We start from the raw sequence: 22,762 nt of genomic DNA, 5'->3' as shown, positions 1-22,762 counted from the left end.
GGATTGTACAGCATTGTCTTTTGCATTACATAGGATTAGATTAATGGTTTAAGCACGACATATCCTACCCAAAATGTATACATCACAGATAGTAAAATCTGTTTATTTTCCAAGACTGCTTAATGCTATGTTTATAAATACATTAAGCTCCTCCCTGCCTAATTGAGACATTTAACTTAAGTCACCCACATATGCTTAGAGGTACTTAATTTGTCTAGGTGTGTGGATAGCCTCCTGAATCCTCTATTATTCCCAGGATAAGCTTGAAAAGGTGAGCTGGGGATTAGATCTATGACTAATTCCATCTCATCTGAGAGTGGTCATTACTGTCCCTGACTGATAGAACATTTGGTTGGTTATGCCATATTAGACTGTGGGGTATGCCCAGCCCCTGCGTGCTTCTGGCCGCGCGCGAGCGAGGACAGCACAGGCGCGCAGCCGTGGATGACCAGGACGTGTCCAGCCCTCGCAGTGAACCATGGCCTATCAGCTGTATAGGAACACCACGCTGGGGAACAACCTTCAGGAGAGTCTGGATGAGCTCATACAGTCACAGCAAATCACACCTCAGTTGGCCCTTCAGGTGCTACTTCAGTTTGATAAAGCTATAAATTCAGCACTGGTGCAGCGAGTCAGTAACAGAGTCAGTTTCAGGGGGTCTCTGAACACTTACAGGTTCTGTGACAACGTATGGACATTTGTACTGAATGATGTCGAATTTAGGGAGGTCACTGAACTTGTGAAAGTGGATAAAGTGAAAATTGTAGCATGTGACAGAAAAAACACTGGTTCCAATACTGCAGAGTGAATAGACCTGTGGTTTGTCTGCAATATTTTCTGTTAATATGCAGCACTTTCTGGAGAGAAGCATGGAAAGGGACTGATCAGACTCAATTCTTGTGATGCAGATGTGAGTTAATCCATACTAGAAAGCATCACAGAATGACAGCAGAAGAAATACCTGTAGCGTTTCTTCAGTTCACCTTATAGGGCATGAATACAATGTTACCTTTTTTTAAATTACAAGAGATACTGTTGTCTTTTTTTGTTCAAAATAATTTCTGTAATAAACTTTTATTTAAAAACTTTTGAAAGAGCAATCATTGGAAAACTTTGTTTAGAAACTAGCATTAAATACCATGTTATCCCAAAATTTTCTAAGTGTGTTTAGAGAAATGTTGCAAATGAAAAAGTCTTTCAGTTACAGGGTTCTGAGTGTGGTTGCACTGTTAAGTATTGCAAGAAATGGCTGTTCCAGAATGATGGAGGAGGACATCAGCAAAAGCTTAGCAGTTTGTGCTGGGCAGCTTGTTTGTGTGTTTGTGACTGCATCTTCCTCTCTATAAATAGCTCTGCTACGTGCCCTTTGCTGCAAACTGCAGATTGGTAAGTAACCATTTTTGAAACCAAAAGAACAGACAGTTGCTTTTATTTCAACAGCACAATTAAGTGTCTGTTTTTAATCTTGAAGGATGCAAATGTGTATCTGTACCATGGTTTTCTCTTGTTCCTACGTCAGACTCAATCTTCTAGGTTTAAACTTCTTTTGTTCTCTAATAATCATGTGGTAAACTAAATTTCAACCCATAGAAGTATAAAAATTTGTTCTTTCTACCTCCAACTACTTGTAGTCTCTTCCTGTCTTTAGACAAACTTCTCCATCTTGAGTTCTCTGTAGCATATCTTTTATTTTGTTCCAATTAAGTGTGCTTTGGAATCATAGAATGACCAGGATTGTAAAGAACCTTTAGGATGATCTCATTCCAGCCCCCTTCCATGGGCAGGGACACTTTGCATTATCTCAGGTTGCTCCAAGCCTGGTCCAGCCTGGCCTTGAGCACTTCCAGAGGTGGGGCAGCCACAGCTTCTCTGGACAACATGGTCTAGTTATCTCATCACCCTCACAGGGAAGAATTTCTTCGTATTATCTAAACCTACTCATTTGAAGTCATTCCCTCTTTTCCTGTCACTCCAGGCTTTAACCATATTTCTGGGTTGGTGTTTGTCCAGGTCCTGGATCTGCTCTTTCTGTGGAGGAGGTTGTTTCAGTTCTCTGAAGGAGCAGGAAGCAAAGGAAAGTTAAGGGGATCTGGTGCCAATGTTGTTCTGCTTTTTGTTGCTTTGCTCTCCATAACTTCCTTGCCACTTGCTATTTTTTGTGTTTGAATTTCAACTGATCCTGTCAGGTTTATGATCTGCATAGTGTCTCCTAAAGGATTGTGGGTCTGTCTTTTCTCACCTTGACCAAAGAAGTGGTTGCCTTTCCAGGGAGTCCTGCTGGGCGATTGCGAAATCTCTTATCTCAGCAGAGATCCCTCTAGGGCAGGGGCTGGGCCTACCGCACATTAGCCCCCATACCCCACATTAGACCACTGAAAAATATGGGTACAGCACTCAAGACAGGTGATTTAAACCTATGTCTTCCCCTTTCTAGGGGAGAAAGAGCTAAGTAATAGAGGAAAAAATGCCTTTCAAGTGACCAGGACGTTAAACTTTAAGGACACATATCTAATTTTCTAATCAATAATTCTGAAAATGGTTTTATCTAATGACTACACACACACACATATATATATTTATTTTTAAGTGCATAATTATTTTCTGGGATTAAGATCTGGGAACTTAGTTCTGCCACTTTCAGCTAATATCCCAGTTTCTGGATAAGATTTGACTTCCTTGTTTGCTTGCTTGGTTTCAAGTGCCTTCACACAAAAGTGTTCTGTGGCTTAACGCTTTTGATTACTGCAGTATGGGAGGCATGAATTCATTCCTCTTAATCTTGTGTCCATCTTTTAATCAGTCTTTCCATTTCTTGAGTGAGTTCTTCAGACATCAGGCTGTTGTTCAGGAAGCAAGAATCTTCCTTTGGTGCCTGTGCTTCAAAGAGGGTAGATAGAGTTAACCTGAAGTACATGGAGGCCTTTTTGATTTCCTGTTTGTTCCAGATGTCCTTGGATAAAAAAAAAGAAAAAAGTGAATGAAATGGATGGCTCTTTTTAGGCACCTGTGGTTTCTGGCATTCTGTGGAATCTCCAGCATTGAGCTGGCTATGGTGATTTCCAACTGCTGTCCTCAGAGGCTGCTGAAGCGACTATGTTGGTGTCTTCACAGACATGTCAATTTCCTATTTTTTGCTGTGCTTGAAACCAGTATTTTGGTGACAGAACCAATATTTGATAAGTAGCATTTTATACAGTTCTGTTCTAATATTGTGTCCTAAATTCTCTGAATTTCTACAGTTAGCAAATCTTAATTGCAAAAGGAATTACTGAAATAATTGAATTCTTACATTATCTACCTTTGAGGCAAACAGGTATCTTTATTACTTGATAATTATATGTACTAGTTCAAAGTCTAACAATTCCAAGCTATCTTGTCAGAGCTCCCTGTAGAGAGAGCTAAAGATAATCTCATTTCTACATCCCTATGATTTCACTATCTATTCTCCGCTAAATATTTGTTAAGAGACAAAGAGCCAGCTTTATTAACTTCCTTACTAGATCTGCCCTTTCTCGTGGCTGGCTGGGCTAATCTTTTTGCTGCGTTGTATCAAGAATAAACAGATTTCCCTTCTTTTCCTGTTTGTGGTCCCTTCACTCCCTTGAAGGAGCCAACAGAGATCTGCGTTAAGTCGGTGTTTCCCTTATCATAGAAGGTGCTATGATTGTCACACGTAATGGGCCTGAGGATGTTTTCCCTGCAGACTGAGAACACCTTCTTTTCCTGAATAAATAGATACCTGCAGGTTTTTTTGCTCACAGTGCCTTAATCCTGTTGGTGCCATAAGCTGTGTAGGTGTACCTTTACTGTCTATAATAGAGAAGTCTGATGTAAGGTGAATGCACAACTGGAAAGACTCTTCTGACCTGCTGGAGAGAAGTTCCCTTGAAAAGCTTCCAAATGGGACTAGTTTCTCTCTGCTTGAAACTGAGATGGCATCTCCAGTTTGGTGACTGTAGTTTTCATTTGCATGGATTTTGTATTTCCAAGCCCAAATCATAAAGTACAAGAATGTGTGAATTTCAAAATGTTCTTCTTTCACATTTGTGCCTTCAGTTATTTAAGCTTGTAACTTTACGTAATGATTGTTTGATGCATAGCACAAAACCAACTTAAAAATTTTAAAAATCAAGTTTCCAAACCTGGAGTCAAGAAAAGAAGGTGAATGCAGTCATTTTTTGTCTGTTTGTCTGATTCCTATTTCATCTCAATATTTTTAAGTGACTGTCAGATTTAGGAGAAACTTCATAGGGAACAGATATTTGAAATGTTGTTGAACTCCTGTACATATTGTTAAAATGTATGTCTTTGCAAATGTTACGGGCAATGGAAAGGTGACAGTGTTAGTTTACATGTAAATAGCTACAGGAAACCAGAGAGGGAAGGAGTTCTGCAGATATCCCAGTTATGGGAACAGCTTTAGTTAAAGCTCAGAATCAACCATGACATGAAAGCCTTGAGAGGACTAGCTTTAATTAGTTCTAATCTTCACAAAAAAAATTAGTTTTCTCGCCAATACTTATTCATTTCCTGGCAAGAATACTTCTCAAACTCAGGCATGGACAGTGGAAGTAAATGCTGGCTATAATTAACTTGAGTGTTTAAACTTAGGGAAAAATACTTATGTAAATATGAGTACTTTAAATCTGCTTACAAAATTACAGAGAAATCTAATTTTGTCTGGAAAATAAGTTTTTCCTTATGAGATATTTTAAGGTGTTTAAATTATGGCTTGCAGAAACTACAGAATATTAAAATTAATTTATTAAAATATAGCACATTTAAAAACCTTCATGCATGTAATCCCTACTTGCTACATAAATTTGCTAAATGAATGCTGATTCTTTTATACAATTTTTCATCAGTATTATGACAGAAGGGCAAATAGCTCACATTTCTTCTCAATAAATATTGGCATGACTAGTTTCCTTGATTTTCTGTAAAAATTTATTTATTCTTTGGAAGTCATATAAATCAGGCTAATAGAAAAAAACTTCCTATTGCAAGTTCTAAATGTGGTCCTGTAAAGAATCCCATTTCCTTTCAGAATAGCTACTTAAAAGACTAGGAGTTTGAGAGTCTGGAGCTCAGACCTCAACCTTCAAAGGACATCCAAACAAGAAACTTAATTGGGGAAAAAAAATTTGCAAAATTGAAGTTATGCAGGTGCAAATTTAGAGTAGATGGTAGCAACTAATGATGTCAAACTAAGAGCATTCACAGAAACGGAAGATTATTTGTACTGGAAAGGACCTCTAAAGATATTCTAGTTCCACACCTTCCCCTAGATCGTGTTTCTCAGAGCTGCATCCAGCTTGCTCTTGAACACTTCCAGGAAAGGGGCATCCACAGCTTCTCTGGGCAACCTGTCCCAGTGGCTTATCACCGTCACAGTGAAGGGTATATTCCTAGTGTCTAATCTAAACATTAAATATCTCTTTAACTATAACTCTTTCAGTTTAAAGCCATTCTCCCTTCTCCTATCACCACATGCCCTTGTAAAAAGGCCCTCTCCAGCTCTCTTGCAGCCACCTTTAGGTACTGAAAGGTGCTGTGAGGTCTCCCCACAGCTGTCTCTTCTCCAGAGTGAACAACCCCAACTCTCAGCCTGTCTCCATAGGAGAGGGGCTCCAGCCCTCTGATCCACCTCTGTCGTCCTTATCTGGACCCCTCAATTTTTTTTTCCTGCTAAATAAGAGCAGAAATTTATAACTTAGTAAAATTGCTAGGACAGGAAGCATGTGGCATCTATAAATACCTGAATGTTACAAACAATGAGAAATAAGAACTAATATATGTAATCTGAAAGTATAGGGGAACAAAGCTCAGAGGGAACGAGGGAGAATTGACACATTTTTGTGTGTGTGAGATGTAGCTGGTTGTAGAAGAGTTTACGCAAGAAATTACTGGAAATACCCTACTTAAAATGATGATATTTGAATGGAAAAATTATTGTCCCTAATAACACTTCACTGTGTAGAAAACAGGCACCTCTGAGTCCTCCAGTCTTTCCTTAGCAAGTCTTTAACTCACTTCAGTGGGGAGTTTTGTTGTTACACAGAGTGAAGGATGAAATTGCCTCTTTCTAGCCTGCCGCAGTATAAATCATTACTAAAATAATATTCATTTTTGTATTTTATATATTATAATAATAGAAATCATTATTAAATCATCATCAGTGTTTCTGGACTGTGGGATATTTAATAACATTTCAGTTCAAAAGTAAACAACTTCTCTGTAAATGCTAATACCTTTTTCCTCCAGCACGGCTCTTCAAACATGTTAAGTAATATAAATGGCGGTAGACAGGGAAAAATGTTGTTTCTGTGCATTGGTATTTTTTGCAACAAATCCTCTTCTCAGGAATTTCGTTGTTCACAAGGGGGGGAAAATTCATCTACGAAGAAGCTCATCTAGTAATAATAAGATGATTATTACACATCTATATATCCCACTTGGTAGTTGGTATATCTTAGTTCTTTCTTTAAAACTGTGAAAAAGAAAGTCAAACCCAATAATCTGTCTGTTGTAATGCTAGATTTAGTTTAGCAGGCTGCAGCTTTCCTGAGAGCTCAGCTGGGCTGCTTAGGGCAGTATGACCATGGTCACCCTCCCGTAGTCCATTTCGGACGGCCCCGCGGTTTTTGCTCTGGCAGCTGTCAGCCCTACAACCAGTGATGGCAAAGGAGGTGAGAAGGGTCTCTCCATGAGGGTTTGAGAGGACTTTTAATAGTTACACCTTGTCTCAGCAACCCTCAGAGGCAGAGAGACCTTGTGATCCGGGTACAGGAGCCAATAGGGAGAGCCCGAGGGAATGGCCAGGGCTAGGGGCAAGGAACAGGGCGGGAACAATGTGGGATAGGAAAAGCAATGGGTAAACAGATCACCACAGTCTGTCATTTGTGTGTTTGGTATCCAAGCATAAAATGCATTTAGGCACTTGGTGTCATAGCATAAAGTCCAGGGAAGATTTCATTCTTAAATACATGACTCATCCGTGGCTCTTGCACTTTAACATCACTTCTTCAAATCTCTAATAATGTTTTGAGGCACGGAAAGCTGTTGATAGTCATTGTTGGCACCTGTTACCTAGTTTAGTAAGGGAGTACTAGTTTATACAGTGTGTATCACTGCTGAATTAATGTACAGGAACTGCATAAGTAGCTCCTGCATTGTGTGATGTTTCTTAGTCACAGCCCTCTGTACATTGGTCTGATTACTACTGTAGATTCCCAACATCATTTATTATTTGATTAATATGCAATTTCCTTCTTAGATTCATCGATGAGATCAACACAACGCCCAGACTCTTGTTTTCCCCTTCCCTTCTTTCCTCACCAATGCACAGCAACTCATTTCTTTCATTTTTGGCACAACCTAATTTAATATTTACCCGTTGTAGCTTGGTACCAAAGGAATAATTATTTCCTCATCACTTTGCCTTCAGGGGGTTCTCCCCTTGTGTCTGGGGAAGAAGGGCAGTTTGGTCACCAGGAGGGAGCGTGTCTGTGTTTCCTTTGTAAGGACAGCCCTGTTGTTAGGGCAGGGCACTGTGTGTTGAATTCTAATGCCTTGGTGCAAGAGCCAGCCTGTTTGGAAGGGCCGGCGTGGGAGGTGTTGGCTGTGATCAGCAGAGCCCCAGCCCGGGGGCTCCCTCGGAGTGCGGAGCCCTGGAAGTTGTCGGGGATGGGAAACGCAGCCATTCAGTGCAGTAGCCAGGGTGAAACACCTCATCCCCCCAGTACCTACCAGGCTGCTTTTCTTAGCAGCCGGGAAGTTCAGGTACCTTTTCTTTAAATATTTATAATTTGCTGCCACAAAATATTGTTCATTCAAAAGCAGGTTGTTGTATCTGTGCAACAGAAGTATATTGGCATTGATTTTTATGTGCTTTTGGTAGATTCTGTAAGATTGTTATAAAATTCACGTGTGCTTGTAATAGGTCTTATCCTGGATTGGCAAAGGACTATGTAGCAAAGGTAACTGTTAATGCATGGAATATTTATTTTCAAGGAAAATGGTAGAAAATTTTCAAAGGCAGCTTGTTATGATAAGATATACTTAAACCACAGAAACTGTACCTTTAGTTCTGGTACTAAGGTTTTGATTTTAAATTAACACTGGATTAGTTATCTGTCTCTGTCAAGACTATAATAAAGAGCTTTTGTTGCAATCCATCATAGGGCTTTTGAGTTATACACTATACATAGAAACTGTTAACAGGAAGACTAGATTAATGCAGAGAGAAAAAATGTCATCAGATAAAACATAGGTCTCAAAAAGCAATTTCAAGTTCCATACTATGTTATGCATTAATACATTTTTAGCCTTTGGGGTAAAGAGGAAAACTTGTAATCAAAAATTAATTTGAGCATTCTTGGCTGTACCTAAATTAGAACCCAGGATACTTCCAAAATTGTTATTAATCAAATGACCTGACAGGAGCTCTCTAGGAGAAAATTAATGAGTACAGGCTATTCTGAATAATATTTAGTAATGCTGCTAAGAAATTTTGCTGTTCTTTTTCTAGTTGTACATGTAATAATTTAAAATATTTCTATTTTGAGGTAGCCATATGTGTCTGTACATGTATGTTATGCAAATATATTGTGCATATGCTTTATATTTTTTAAATTAACTTCTTCAGGAAGCTTAATAGAAATACAAGTGCAAGAAGTCACTTTTTTCTTGATTACTATCTTAACAATGAAGTAAGATGTGATTCCATATGACTTAAATATTTCTCCATTAATATATGGATACATTTGTTTAATTTCATTAATTTTTTTAAAAAACTTTTTTAGTAAACTATCATTGCAACTTGTGCCTGTTTGGGTATAATGATTCTCATCTTTTCTGTGAACTATTTACAAGACTGATTTTGTAAGTCTTCACTGTAATTTAGTGCTGTATTGGAAGAAAAGAAATTGGTGATTAGTATTTTGTGCCTTTAGGATTTGGATTTGAAAAATGCGATTCTATTCTCTTCTGATTCTGATTATTTACTGTTTTGTAAATTTAAAATATGACAGGTCATGAAGGGATTGGGTCATCATACATGTAATAAAAGTTTTAGTTTCAAGGTACTAAGAAGTAGAATTATAAGGAAAACCAAGCCTAAATACCAATTAATTTGCATCTAACATCTGGAAATCCTTAGTGTTGTTATTTTATTTTTTTAATAGACCTAGGAGAGTTTCTTTAATCAGAAATTTTAGTATATGTATGTTCTGGGTTTTTTATATTACATGTATTTCAGAAGTAAACTATTATACAAAAAAAGATCATTATAATTTTCTTATTTCTATTTTTGCTTAACATACTTAATGTGAAGGAAAGTTGTAAGTCTAAATGTTTCTTGCTGTAGACATGCTAAACAGTGTCACGTGTAGCTTTGTTCATTGAATTTTGTCTATAAGCCAGAAGAGTAACTGGCTTAGTGCCTTATTGCCCCCAGCAGTCCTGCTGTTCAGGGAAGGTAGTGTTGAACCTGATTTGTTTCTAATGTTTTTTTTTTTTTTTCCAAGAGCAATTTGATTTAAATAGCTGCTTTATTAAGATGAACAGAGATATTTTTACAGTTATTAGCAAGACAAATAACTGCAGTAATGATGGCTGGATTTTTTTTCTTTTTGCCTTTGCTGCAAATTTGTTAAATTTGACATGAATGACTTTAAAAGACACCATAGTAAGATGGAAGCTGTTGGAAAGGTAGTGGGAAATGAAGGAAGTAACATTTGATGCTTAAGAAATTGACAAATCAGTAGGTACTTGTTTATATTCTGGAAAATCATAGGCAAAACCGTAGGAAAACAAAAGCAAAACTTCATTTATGTGAAATCAAGCTGAGTTTAACCTTGTAAAAAGAGCCTATCTTAAAAAGCCACAGTTAGTAAGCTGCTTCACTCTGAACTGTTTATGTTTGAATTCCATTTCATTAGTAGGAATTCTGCTTAACAATATGGACGAGATTTGCAAAATCCACGTGCTGTTTATTTAACCCTATTGCATTTTGCACTCGTATTGATAAAAAGAAACTAATATTGACCTGAATATTCTCCCCTTGTATTTAGGATATCTTATGTTTTTGCTCTATGCGTGTAATTGGAGTGAAAGGAGAGGAGAGGGTGACAGCCTCTCTCACCTGTATACTGGGACAAGAGGGGCCAGAGGCAGCCTGAACAAAACACAGGTGGGAGGAATTCCAGACAAGTGGGGACACTGAGGAAAGCCCAAAGTTAAAGAGCAGGTTGTAGCCAGAGTTGGACGATAAATGATTCTCCCCAGCAGAAAGGGAAATGGTGTGGAAGCCCTAAGGGCTGGGCTCTCAGGGTGGAGAGTGGTTGCTGCATGCTATGATGCTGTATTTTGTTACGCAGAGCTCATTGACTTGACCCAGATTGCAGTTTCACTCTGAAAATACACTGGTGTTTCCTCTCAAACTTGAGGTAGCCCTGTAGATATGAACTGATATGTTGACTTTCTCCCTGATATGTTGCTGCCGTTTCTGTCAGTGAGGTTGTACTTCTTCCATTGCTGCTGAGGAGTTGTATTTTGCACTGTTGCCCATACTGAGAACTCTGCTCTCACTGCCATCACCAGAGTTCTCAGTGACAGTAGCTATTTAAGATTTTTTTGAAAAGCTAATTTATCACAGATAAAGCTCTTAAAAGTCAGCATACAAATTATTAATCACTCAATTTCTTCCCACCCATAGCTTGCCAAAATTGCCTTCACTTTTACGATACTAATTCATGATAGTCACAAGCTACATAGGGCTTAAAAGACAGCTTCTTCTTTTCCAATGTAAAAAATTATTGCCCTTTTTTTTCCATTTGTTTAGCTGAATAAATATTAAACTTATAAATTTTGACAAAGAAGTAGAAATGGCTGTGGTTTGTGTTTGTAATCAAATCCAAATTGATTTTCAAATATTTTTTCATGTGCTTTAAAGATGAGTGTGTGGGTTTGTGTGCAGGTGTGCATACAGGCGTGGGGGAGAGACTGTAGTCTTGTGATACACATCTGAGAGAAAATTGGCTGGATGGTAGCAGCTGAAAAATAATTTTTTAACACTGTCTGTAATTATGCCTTAAAGATTGAGTAGAACTCAAGTCCTACCCATATTTGTGACTGTGCTGTCTTTTCTGCTTATCTGATGTGACAGATGTGCTGAAATGATTACAGATTGTTCTACAGGAGGAAAATACTAATTGCCACAGACAATTTAAACAATACAGAAGTCAGTCAATATTAAATACAGAATAAATATTACAAATTAATTTTAAAACTATTTTATAGTTATATGAGGGATATTGGTTTTCACAATCTGTTAATTACTGTCTTGCTAATCAAATGCTTTCCTATACAAAGTTATTGAGATAGAGCCTTCAGTGACCCATTGACATATTAATCTATCCCTGAATAATCTTATCTTCAGTTCAGCGACAGCATATTTAGAGAATGTTTTGAGAGACTGTTGTTGGTATTACTTGGGGAACAGTATTTTTATATTTGTGACTACAAATAAAATATGAAGTATTTTAGTAGTGACTCTGTGGTTTAATTAAGAAATAAATTATCAACTTCCTTTCTATGCCCTATATAGGAATTGCTCCTTAGGTTGATCAAACTCTTGTGACCAGTGACAGGACTCGAGGAAACAGCATGAAGCTGAGTCAGGGAAGGTTTAGATTGAATATTAGGAAAAGGTTCTTCACCCAGAGCATGGTTGGGCACTGGAACAGGCTCCCTGGGGAAATGGTTATGGCACCAGCTTGATTTCAAGAAGTGTTTGGACAACACCTTCAGGCACATGGTGTGATTCTTGGGCTGTCTTGTGCAGGGCCTGGAGTTGGACTCAATCATCCTGATGGATTTCTTCCAGCTCAGGATATTCTATGATTCTGTAACTGTTTAACAATTTTTGGAACAGACAATCTAGTATAGGAGGTCTTAAGATGCAAACAATTCATTTTACACTCGTTCATAAAGAGCAGTGATGTCAACATCACGTTCTAGTAATATATTCGGCATTTATTTTCTTTCACATTTTTTTAGTTACAATAAAGTCTTTTCCTAGTTAGTTGCAGTTAGAAAAAATTTTTGAAAGCAAGTTGCAGAAGACTGAGATTTGAGGGAAATGTTCCAAGGAGAAGGTTTTCCATTCTGTGACATGGTTCACAACAGAAAGGATTTCAAAACTGTAATTTTAACACATTTCTGTTGAATTGCCAATTTAAGATGTCAGTTGTCATCTTGTCAGTTCTAAGATGTATCCTTTAAGGGATGTTAATTGCCTTTAGAGTTTTAAAATTGTTATGTTGACTCAGCAGTAGGTGGTTGTGGCCTAATTTGTTGAAGGACACCACACTGTAGGTGTCTGTTCCTTCTTAAGCTTATACCTGATCTTGATCTTGCAGTGAGAGCTGCAGAAAAACAAGGAAGATGAATTCTTTGCACATTTGCCTTTCATAGTAGAGGTGGACATTATAAGAACTTCATGTTTGGATTTTCTGCAACTGATATGATTTATAATGTCTTGTAATATAATTAAAAGAAAATTTGCCAGGTGAATGAGCTTGGTTTTTTAACTTATGCAATTCTGATTTTACCAGATTTGTTAACACATTTAAGGTTTTTTTTTATTAGCTTGTGTATAGCGTAGGTGCAGTTAGTACATGATTATGTAAGCAAATATAAAACTATTATATATTCTATTTGTATTTCTAAGGGTGGGTGGGGGAAGTGTTAAATTGATTGTTGCATTTGAAACTGTGGTCTGTTCTGCCAGCAGCTGGAACGTGATCAATTAAATGGGGCATATGAAAGGCATTGCTGTTGCACATTGTTAAAGGAAAATTACAAGTAGTATTGTAATACTGAAGTCTAAAGATATACTCTAGAAATGGCTGGTTAATTTAACTCCATCAAAGCAAGAGCATTCAGTCCTGCGTTATTGGCATGTTATAGAATATCTTTTGTTAATGTTACGAAAATAATGACAATTTTAGTAAGGGTGAAATGTAACCTAATCAGAAGTAAACTTTCATTAATAAAACCATGTGATTGTGAAATTTCATTACTCTCCTGAAAATGAAACTGTAGTTTAATTTCTAGTTAAACTGTTGGGCAGGTGAGTTCATTTTCCCCACCTTATTGTTGTGCTTTCATTCCTACCTGTCTTACTGTACTCGTTAGAAAATCTGAATCATTACTGTGACTACTGACATTTCAGATTTTTCACAAGCTTCTTATAAGTCATGTAACATTTCTCCACACATCTTGCAATTCTGAAATTTTTCTACAGGAGGGTGTTGAAGGGGAAGTGGTAGCTTGTTTCCTACCCCAGTGCTCCCCAGGACCTTCTCTGAGCACCAGCAGCGGGGAACATTGTCCTGCTCAGAGCCAGGGGCTGTGGGCGTGAGGGGCAGGTGCCCTGAGAAGGTTTCTCAGCTGCTGCCAGCAGTGCTTGAGAAGTATGAGACAAAGAGTTTCACTCACTCCCTAAGACCCCTAAGAGCTGAAGAGGACTGCAACACACTCAACAACTTGCTTTTTTGAAAAGAAGTGTGGTCGAATCTCATTAAGGCTGTTCTTCTGAAAACATTTTAATTAGCTCTCATTAGTGCCGTTGTTTTGCTGGTTTTTTTTAAGTAATAGGAATTAATTGAAAAGCAACTTGAGCATTTTACCTAATTCCTGAAAAATCACGTATGAAAACATGGTAGCTTAACAAAAACATTAGGCAGGCATTATGTACACACAGTCGTATTCTGTACTCATACTTGAAGCATATGTGAGGGGGATGAGTTTGTGCCAGCCATTGTGCAACTGAAGTAGTAAAGGGTTTTGCAAAGAAGATTAGAGTTGGCTTCTCAAGTGGATTCAGAGTGCTTCAAAGGATGTATAGGAAGTGGGGCAGAAGAGTTTTCAATAGTAGCTCTACAAAAGGCATCCGCATCTCTTTGTAGAGAGAAGTTTCATTTTAAGATCACTGTGGAGTAAAGTACTTGCAGTTAACTGAGTGTAAACTAGTGCCGCTTCATTTCAGAAGAATTGCCTCAAAAGATTTGCATGGAATTGCAGGGAGGAGGAGGTAGTTGTGTTTCAGGATTGCCTTGCCTTCCTGAGTTCTGAGCCAGGAAGCAGCAGAGCTGAGGGGAGGGAGACCTGTGTGACAGGAGGAGAGCTGTAAACCTCTGAGGAGGTGTCATGTAACCTCTCAGCCGAGGGATCCTCTTATGCACTGACAAGCTGCTTCTCTCTTCTGCCTGGCTGGGGTTATGAACACTTCCCAGGGCTTACTTTGGAGTGACATGGTAACAGGATTTCATGATGTAGGAATGAATTTTTCCTTTTCTGCCCCAGTGGCTTGGGTAATGCATGGTTTGGGAGCTGGGGAGAGGGGGTGTGTATATATCTTTTTGCGTTTTGCCTAAAGGATATAATAGATTGTAACAATTCCTTTTTTGTTTTTTTCCTCTTTCACAGCTCTAAAGCTACATAATAAACATAGCGGTCTCAGATTTTTTCAGCTTTCTTGTTATGAACTACGTTAGGAAAAACGTCTTTTATAGGAGTGAAGAAATTGTGTGGGTACAGTAAAGTTCCATTTGCTGTTGCACACCTGTTGCTCCCTGTGTTGGGATCACTAGTTACAATCGGGGAGGAATCATCAAGACCTTCTAGTCATTGCAACAAACTGCTAAGAATATGAGGTCTATAGTGGACAAATTACCAGCAGGTACTTTTGTTGTAGAAAGCATTCTGTGGCAGTTAGTTCCAGAACTTACTAAACATTATGTGAAATGCCTTTTCCCTTGTTTTAAGCATGTTTAAGTGATATTTTCCTTTGTTGCCTCCCTTGTTTTGTTTCTGTGGGAATCTGGTAAATATCCTCTGTTCAGGTTTTGCATAGTTTTCAAATATGAGGCATGATTTTGAAGGTGTCAGTTATATCTTCTGTCTTTTGTTTCCCTTCCAAGTTTATTATTTGAAAACTACACCTTTTAGCATACTTACTGTTCCTACTGCTACCTTTTCTTGTTATACTATGTGTTTGTGTAGGACAGCCACAACAGCATTATTCAGATATTAGAAAATGTTGAAAGTGTGAAATTTTTCTGTGAAAATGTTTTTTTACATACTTGTTTGGACCATCTTTAAAAGAGTTGTCTGCTTGATGTTTATACAACACTGTCATTAAAGCAGTAATCAAGAAAGGGCTCAACTTTGGAATTAATATTTAATTGCTTCTGTAGAACATTGCTCACATATCATTTGTTGTGTTTCTTTGACAGTGACAGAATACTTTCTTTATTTTCTGTTGGGGACCCATGATAACAAACCTGTAGTTAAGGGTTTATAGACTCTTTTCATTGTTTCTATCTGAGACAGTGTTCAGATTTGCACTTTTTATTTTATTTAGTTTGTGTGTAAAGGCTAGCTTTTCAGTACTTAGGGGCTGGAAAGATTTGGGATATTTCGAGAAAATAAAAGCAAATAAAAAGCATAGAGTATTTTTGATTGTTCAGTCAAGAAAATAAGGGTGGTAGACATGATGTTAAAATGCAATGAATGAGATGCAATCAGATCCTGGAAACACGGAGATGTTTCTCAGGTCCTCGTAAGGATCCCATCTGGGTCCTTCAGCTATGAGCCCTGGCTTCAGTGAAAGAATATACTCCCAGGAAACATGGCAAGGAGAAATCTAAGCAGCCTGTGAGGTGAAAGTACTCCTTTACAGTCACCTTTGCCTCTTCTAATTCACTGTGCCATTCTAGATCAGCGAAATTTCAGCTCTACCTTATGCTATTATGCAAAAACACCTTCTCTTGGTTTTGACCAAGTAAGGTTAACAGTGGCTAAATACATACTGTGTGCATTCTGCAGCACAACACAAAGCCCTGACTGCATCCCGAGAACATTTTGGGGTAAAACTTTTGAGCAGAGGACAAATGAAACAGGCAGGCTGGATGGTTGAGGAACTAGGACTGCATATCGGTTGCATTGGAAAACCTGTTTGCCTTTCAGTCTGGATAAAGTGTAACCTCTTCTGCAGTGGAAAAGGAGACTAAGTTATACCAATATTAAATGTATCCATTCTCTGTGTATCAAGTGTGAATTTTGCATTGGTCATTCAGAGTGTTACATGACAAATGATGGAAAAAATATATAATTTTAGGGAATCAGTTTTTCATGAAGAAAAATTTTAGTAGATGGATCTTAATAAGAAGCACTGATAAGATGAGGGATGTAACTTGCCCTCTGGGAAACTCCTTCCAATCAGTGTCATGGGTGCAGAAAATTACAAGCCTGGGATTCACAGCCTGAGATGATTCTTACACTGCCTGTAGAACTAGTAAAGACTCTTGCTGTATTTATCATTTGAATTTGGAAAAGTGTGAAGGGGTAGGATTTCTGAGTCCTGGAGGATATTGTACGACAAGTTTACTGTGGAGATTTTCATATTTGGAAGATGCATTGTTGGCTGAATTTATTGTCAGTAACAGTGTAGGGGGAAGGGCAACATCTTCTCTTTTCTTACCGTAACTGGGTACGATTTAGAAGTGATGTTCAGATTAGAAGGGTGACTCCTGCTGGTGACATGACATAATGAATGAATCATATCTGCCTTTCGAGTGTAATAGATGACTAGTTTGACTTTGATCTCACAATAAAAAGAATTTTTTGTTGGACTTTGCTTGCCCCAAATAAGGAAGTAGTCCATCAAGAACACAATTTTTCTCTAATGGTTTTGTACTGCAAAGATTTTCCTGTCTTTTTTTGGGGGGTGGGAGGTTTAGATAAAAACAAGAACTGTAAAAAATTATTTGTCACTTCACTGGAATCTGAATCAGGTAAAAATTTAAAGAGAGACAATGAAATAATCTTTCTTTAGTCAAAGAAGAAAATATTTAGGTACTCACAGAGCAATGAATTCCATCAGTACTATGGAGCTATTTTTATCTGTTAGGATTAGTCGATTTAACTTCAGACATAACCTGAATTTAAAATATTTACAATTAAACTTATAACAGTACTGTGTCTATTTTCTTTGCAGGTTTGCTGGTCCTCTGGTACATTTCAGAATGCCGCTGGTAAAAAGGAACATAGACCCCAGGCACTTGTGCCACACAGCTCTTCCCCGAGGTATCAAGAATGAATTGGAATGTGTCACCAATATCTCCTTGGCGAATATAATCAGACAACTGAGTAGCCTAAGTAAGTACATGGTCTTAATAGCTGTATTTAGAACTGATATATTTTACAGTTACAGTGTTTGAAGTATGAACACCTTTTCAAATTCTCAGTAGAAAATTGTCATTGGGTCTGGAATGTGCTGCTTTTGTGGATAGTGTCTGGCATGGACTTCTGTGAAAGAAAGCTAGGAATTTTTCTAGCAGCATGTCTTAAAACACTTAATCCATGTATTTCTGTTACCAGTGGAACGTGACAGGAAAAGATAGCTGGTAGTTAATGAAGTCAGTAATTGCTAACCTTAGAGCAATTCTTGAGAGGGAGTATGACTTAATGAGAACTATATCACTGGTTGCTTAATTCTCTCAACTTAAACTCTTGGTCATTCAGAAAAAAAGAGGAGTTGCCTTTTGAAGTAATAAACCCAGAAATGTGATTATTATGTGGTATTTAAAACAGGTAAAGATTTTTCTTCCTACTTCTCCCTCTGTCAACAATTGTACCCTTGGTGCACTTGAGAGGAGTGAATACTTCTCGAGCTCTGGAACTCTGAAGGAGTTTTGCTGAAAAGGCTGATTTCTGGCTTATTTTTTCTTTAAGTTACAGCAACTCAGTAAGTTGTCAGATGAACCAGCATGATAACATTTTGGATTTCCAATACTACAAGTGTTTTTTAACCACTAGGACATTAGTAAAACTACCAACACATTAAATATTTAAATGTGCATGTATATACATCTACAATGTGAAAAGTCAGCTCCATAATTTTCTTAGTCATAGGTGAAGTAGCCTAATTTGTTGATTAGATTGATTTAATTATTGGTTTGATGATATGCTGTATGGTGAGTGTGTTGTGGCAGCCTATCAAAGCTGTTAGGCTGCTATTAGGTGGAAGACTTAATTGAGGACACTGAATTATGCAGTTGAGACAGGAATGCTTTACAGCACATAAATATGAACATTATATGATATAGCTGCAGCAACAAAGGAAAGTAACTATTTGAATACTTTCAGTGAACCAAGAGCATATCGTATTAGGATGCAGTATATGATCACCATCTGTGGTTTTGCTTCATTCTGCCAAAAGCCCTTCCCAGACTAGCTGCTTAGGTACTTCTCATGTACTGCTCATGAAGCCTCCCCTTCCAAGTCCAACTTATTAATATTGTATTATTTTATTTTAGTTTGCTTGTTTAAAAAATTCTTACTTGATTATATGCGTCATCTGGAGGCATTTACTTTTGTAGGTGGCATGCCAAATTTATATTTGGTGTTTTCATTTGGAAGCATTATTTGATCTTAAAAAACCCAACAGTAACTTCTAACTCAACATCATGGTGTCAGATTGACCTGTTGAGATTCAGCTGCCTTTGCTATGTTTTCTTGGTATACAGAGCTTAAATCTAACATTGTATGTACTGCTGCTTAGGAGGAGGTCAGGATGAAGCAATACTAGAACAGAAAGAAGTCAATTAAGGAAGAAAAAAGAAATTAAGAATATCCATTGAATGCTCCCACATTTGTTACATGGTTTGCTGAGGATATAGCACAGAGAAACACTTGCAAGGGAATGTAACCGTAACTGTGTGTAACTCGTTTTTGGAAAAGCAATGTGGTTCTTCCCTGAAACGTGCATACATATGTTTATACCAAGTTTTTATCTGATACTGTGTATGTTTTCAACAAAAAAAACCCCAACAAACTTTTTTTCCTACAATTAAAATAGAATGTTTTACAAAATAGTCCTTATTTCTCAGTACTGCTAAAGACTGTTCTTTAAAAATAGGGATCGTGTTACAAAGGTTTGAGTACTTGTGAAAGTATTTTGTTCCAGAATTCTTTTAGCTTTTCTGCCTGCTTATGCTAGGAGCAATACAAATTAAAAAATAATTGGGAGTTCTGGAATAGGAATTTTGTGTCTCATGCTTAAACCTGAATAACCAGACTTCACTTGGTGTGTCACTGTTAGGGGTGTACAGCGAGGTCTGCTGGCATGCAGATAAATTTTAGTAGTTGCCTGTGAGTCACAGCCAGCAGGCATGGTTTCACAGCAGTCCCCTGGCAACCAGCTTCTCTGCACTCCGTCCCTTTTTGTTTTCTGTGAATAACGTATATGTTTGAGAATCAGCCTTTAAGTTGTAGACAAAATGAGGCTTTACTCTGATGGTGGAAACTGAGAGTCCTGGTAGGGTTTCGTTTCCTTTAAACTAAAGCTGCTTTTACTTTTGGTGGTAAAGTTATGCAAATCTAAATGATCAGCAGTCAGTTATCTCTGCCTCTTAAGATTTTTCATTTACTGGCCCTCAAATAGAGGATCAATCTTCTGCCATTATGGTTGTGATTTTCATGACCAGCCAGTTTTAACCTTTCTTTTGACATGATATGGAGAAAGAGTGCTGTTATGGAATTGGAGCCTCCAGTACTTTAAATGATAAGGTCATTTGTGAGGAAAAATAAGCATAGAGTTTTGTCATGTAGGTCATTAGATCTCCATTCTTGGATATATTAACAGCTCACCAGGATTAGTCAAGCAGCTGTATCTAATTGGATCTGCTTTGCACAGGGTGTTGGACTGGGTCACTTCTGGAGGTCTTTTCAACCTGAACAGGATTGTGTTTCTACGATCTTGGATACAACCTTTAAATAGGATATACATGCAGCAACAATATCTATGAAATGACAGGAATTCTGTTTTCCTGTGTTTCAGTATAAAATTAAAAGGGCTTTACATCAGTATGTCAGTGGTATCTACTATGTGTCTCCATACAAATTATCAATCCTTTCATAGCTTACTTGATGTGCTGCTTTTAATTGTTCAGTTTGAGAAATTTTGTGACCTTTAAAAGTAGAGATGAAAGGATGAAATACTTACTTCTGCTTTGAGTGATAGTCCTTGCCTTTATCCCTGGAGCATGAAAACACGTCAGTCTGTCTTGATACAACATAGAGAATTGCCAGTAAGTAATTTTTTCCCCCTGTCTATTCCCAGTCTTCTCTTACTTCATAAAAGGATCTGTTTTCTGACAGCTTTTCTTAGCATTGTGGCAGAACAGAAACTCTCTGGACAACAGCAACAGCTGTCTTAGTTTCCTAGCCATTCTTCCCTGTATTTCTTGCTTTCTAACAGTATCTGCTTTGAGGAAGTGCTTACCTAATTTTTTCAGCAATATTGCACATACATTAGTGCTCCAGTTCCCTATACGTTGGTGTAAGTCAGGCCATAACATTCTCGCATACATGAAACACAACTGATAGCATTGTGCAGCTGTGCCATTGTTAGAAGGCGAATAAATAGCTGTCTTGTGTGAATGTAGCCTCCTGATTTTATTCACAGCTACTGACCAATCTTGTTTTTCCTTTTATTCAGCTGTTCTGGACACAGAATCTCGGTACGACATAACAAACCTAACTGATGGGGTTTGTTCTCAGCCCTGGTCTCTGACACCTCCATCTAGGGAGGAGAACATTTCTTCTTTTGAGTATGTGCCTTTAATAAATATTTGTATTGCAGGCATTCAGACTAGACCTTTTATTCAATCATAACAAGATGCATTTTTTCTTTTACCTCTGCATAACCAAAGAGAATGCTGCCTAATTCTGCTAAGCTGGAGTCCCTTTTATGTTAGTGGAAACAATTTTCACTTAACATTGAACCTTTTGTTGCCTTTTCCCTGTTTCTAGCTTTTCTATGTACTGTATCTATTTTTACCATGTTCCTCTAATTCTTTCTTTTCCTTGCCCCTTATTTGTTAGTTTTCAGGAATGAAAGCCTGACTTTGGAGCAAATTATTTCTCCCCCTTATTTTTTCTTCTCAGACATGCTTAGCTTTTCTTTCTTATTTTTTGCTTACCATGCCCTCCCCGAGAGGGTTCATCTTGTGAGAAACACTTTTCTCTCATCTTGTGAGAAACACTTTTTCAGCTCAGGAAAATCTTCAGTTTGTCTTGGCTTAAGTAATTCAGTAAGTGGGAAATGTTTCTCCAGAAATACTTACCAGTGAGGTGTCAGCACTGCAACTAATCTTTAGAACCAGGCCTCTTGAGCTCAAAGATCAGCCTCTCTCTTCACCCTGTGTGGACAACATCTTCAGCACATGGTAAGGTTCCTGCATGCTGCATGGTTGGAAGTAAGTCTCTGCAGATGTGCAACTAGAGCTTCAGTCAGTATTCCAGAAACAGGAGAACCCCTGTGGCACATCCTGCACTGCCCATCCTCCTTCTCAGTGTGTTCAAGAGGACATTCAGTATTTGTTGTGAATTTTCTTCATTAGTCACTCCTCTTAATTTATTATTACTACAATTGCCAGCGAACACAAGAGAAAGTGTTCTTGTGCATATGGAGTAAGCAAACTGATGGACTTGAAAACTAAAGGCTAACTCAGCTTGAGAGAACCCCATCCTCTCAAAATCTTCCGTCTGATTTCTTGATGTTGTCTTTGCAGCAGTGGCGATGTGACGCTGTTTTGTGTCCATCTGGAATGGTAATGAGAGGATGAGCAAGGGGTCAGTAAAGTTTCATTGGAAGCAATTATGTGTTAGCAGAAAAAAGTCCCACCTGCCATTAGTTCCTTGCCTACATAAAGCAGTGAATTGAGGTTGTGTTAGAAGTAAAAGGAAGAGCAAGACTTCCCTTTGAAATGATCATTAGCACTGCTACTTTCAACATAAAGTTCAGCTCCCAGCAGTCTCTTTCACAGATTTCTGAATACATGGTGGTAATCTCAGCTAGTTTACTTGACAGTGTCCTCAGTGGGAGGTAACAATGATATCTCAGACTTCCATGGCTGAAGATTTTTGAAGGCTGACAACTTCTTTTTGGATGTCAACAAGAAGCGTCAGACCTGCTCTAGATAAGGTCTTTAACAAAGTTTATTTGATACTTTCGATGCCCTGGTCAGGTTGTCTGATAAATGTCTGGTTCAGTTTTCCTGGCTGAAGGAATCAAGTTCTCTCTTCAGTACTCTGATACTCCTATTATAATCCTTAAATCCAGTCCTTGTGGACTGCCCTCACACTTTCATAATGAAAGTTCCTAATTAGCATCAGTGCTATGTATTTAGTACATCATTTTTCAGAGCTTGCTTAGCCATAACCAATGAAGTTCCCAAGGATCTACCAAGGTTCTTATCTCCAAGTTCAGTCTCCTAGCTTTTAGTCTGTTTCCTAGTCACTGAGCTGTGAGATTGAAATGATCCTGGTGAGAAATAAACCCAGACTTTCAAACCCAGATATATCTCTTTTTTTTCTAAAAATTAATTTATGTAGTAAAGATCTGAAGCTGAATCAACAGGCAATGGATATGTTAAATTATATGTCATAAATAATGGAGGAGGAAAAATGTATTAGTAGACAGTATATCTTTCTTGTTTTGCTTTATAAAGGAACCTTGGTTATGTATTTTTAGTGGCTTATGTAGTAACTAATTATCCTGAGAGAATATTTTCTAATAAATACACTATATTGTGTAGAAAGGAACTATTCAGTAGTGGATAATGTGATCTTGCTTAGTGTAAGTATATTGGGAAGGGATTGTGCAGTGGGACATGACAGGTTTTACAGC

General features: G+C 37.8%; 1 protein-coding gene and 1 pseudogene across 2 annotated transcripts in view; both read left to right on the top strand.

The window, feature by feature from the left end:
- The first annotated feature begins 396 nt into the window (after positions 1 to 396).
- On the top strand, positions 397 to 1,206 carry LOC103619259 (annotated as a pseudogene). Its single transcript, XR_552354.2, has one exon. The product of XR_552354.2 is annotated as a transcription initiation factor IIA subunit 2 pseudogene (transcript).
- A 6,482-nt stretch (positions 1,207 to 7,688) lies between these two features.
- Positions 7,689 to 22,762, top strand: part of WASF1 (WAS protein family member 1) — a 38,510-nt gene continuing 23,436 nt past the window's right edge. The window contains exons 1-2 of the mRNA XM_008637764.2: positions 7,689 to 7,782; positions 17,066 to 17,226. Coding sequence (XP_008635986.1) covers positions 17,094 to 17,226 — 133 coding nt within the window. The 5' untranslated portion in view covers positions 7,689 to 7,782; positions 17,066 to 17,093. The remainder of the gene's footprint in view (positions 7,783 to 17,065; positions 17,227 to 22,762) is intronic.

Source organism: Corvus brachyrhynchos, unplaced genomic scaffold (genome assembly GCF_000691975.1).
Source record: "Corvus brachyrhynchos isolate BGI_N302 unplaced genomic scaffold, ASM69197v1 scaffold14, whole genome shotgun sequence".
Taxonomy (NCBI): domain Eukaryota; kingdom Metazoa; phylum Chordata; class Aves; order Passeriformes; family Corvidae; genus Corvus; species Corvus brachyrhynchos.
This window is presented reverse-complemented; position numbering and strand designations above follow the sequence as displayed.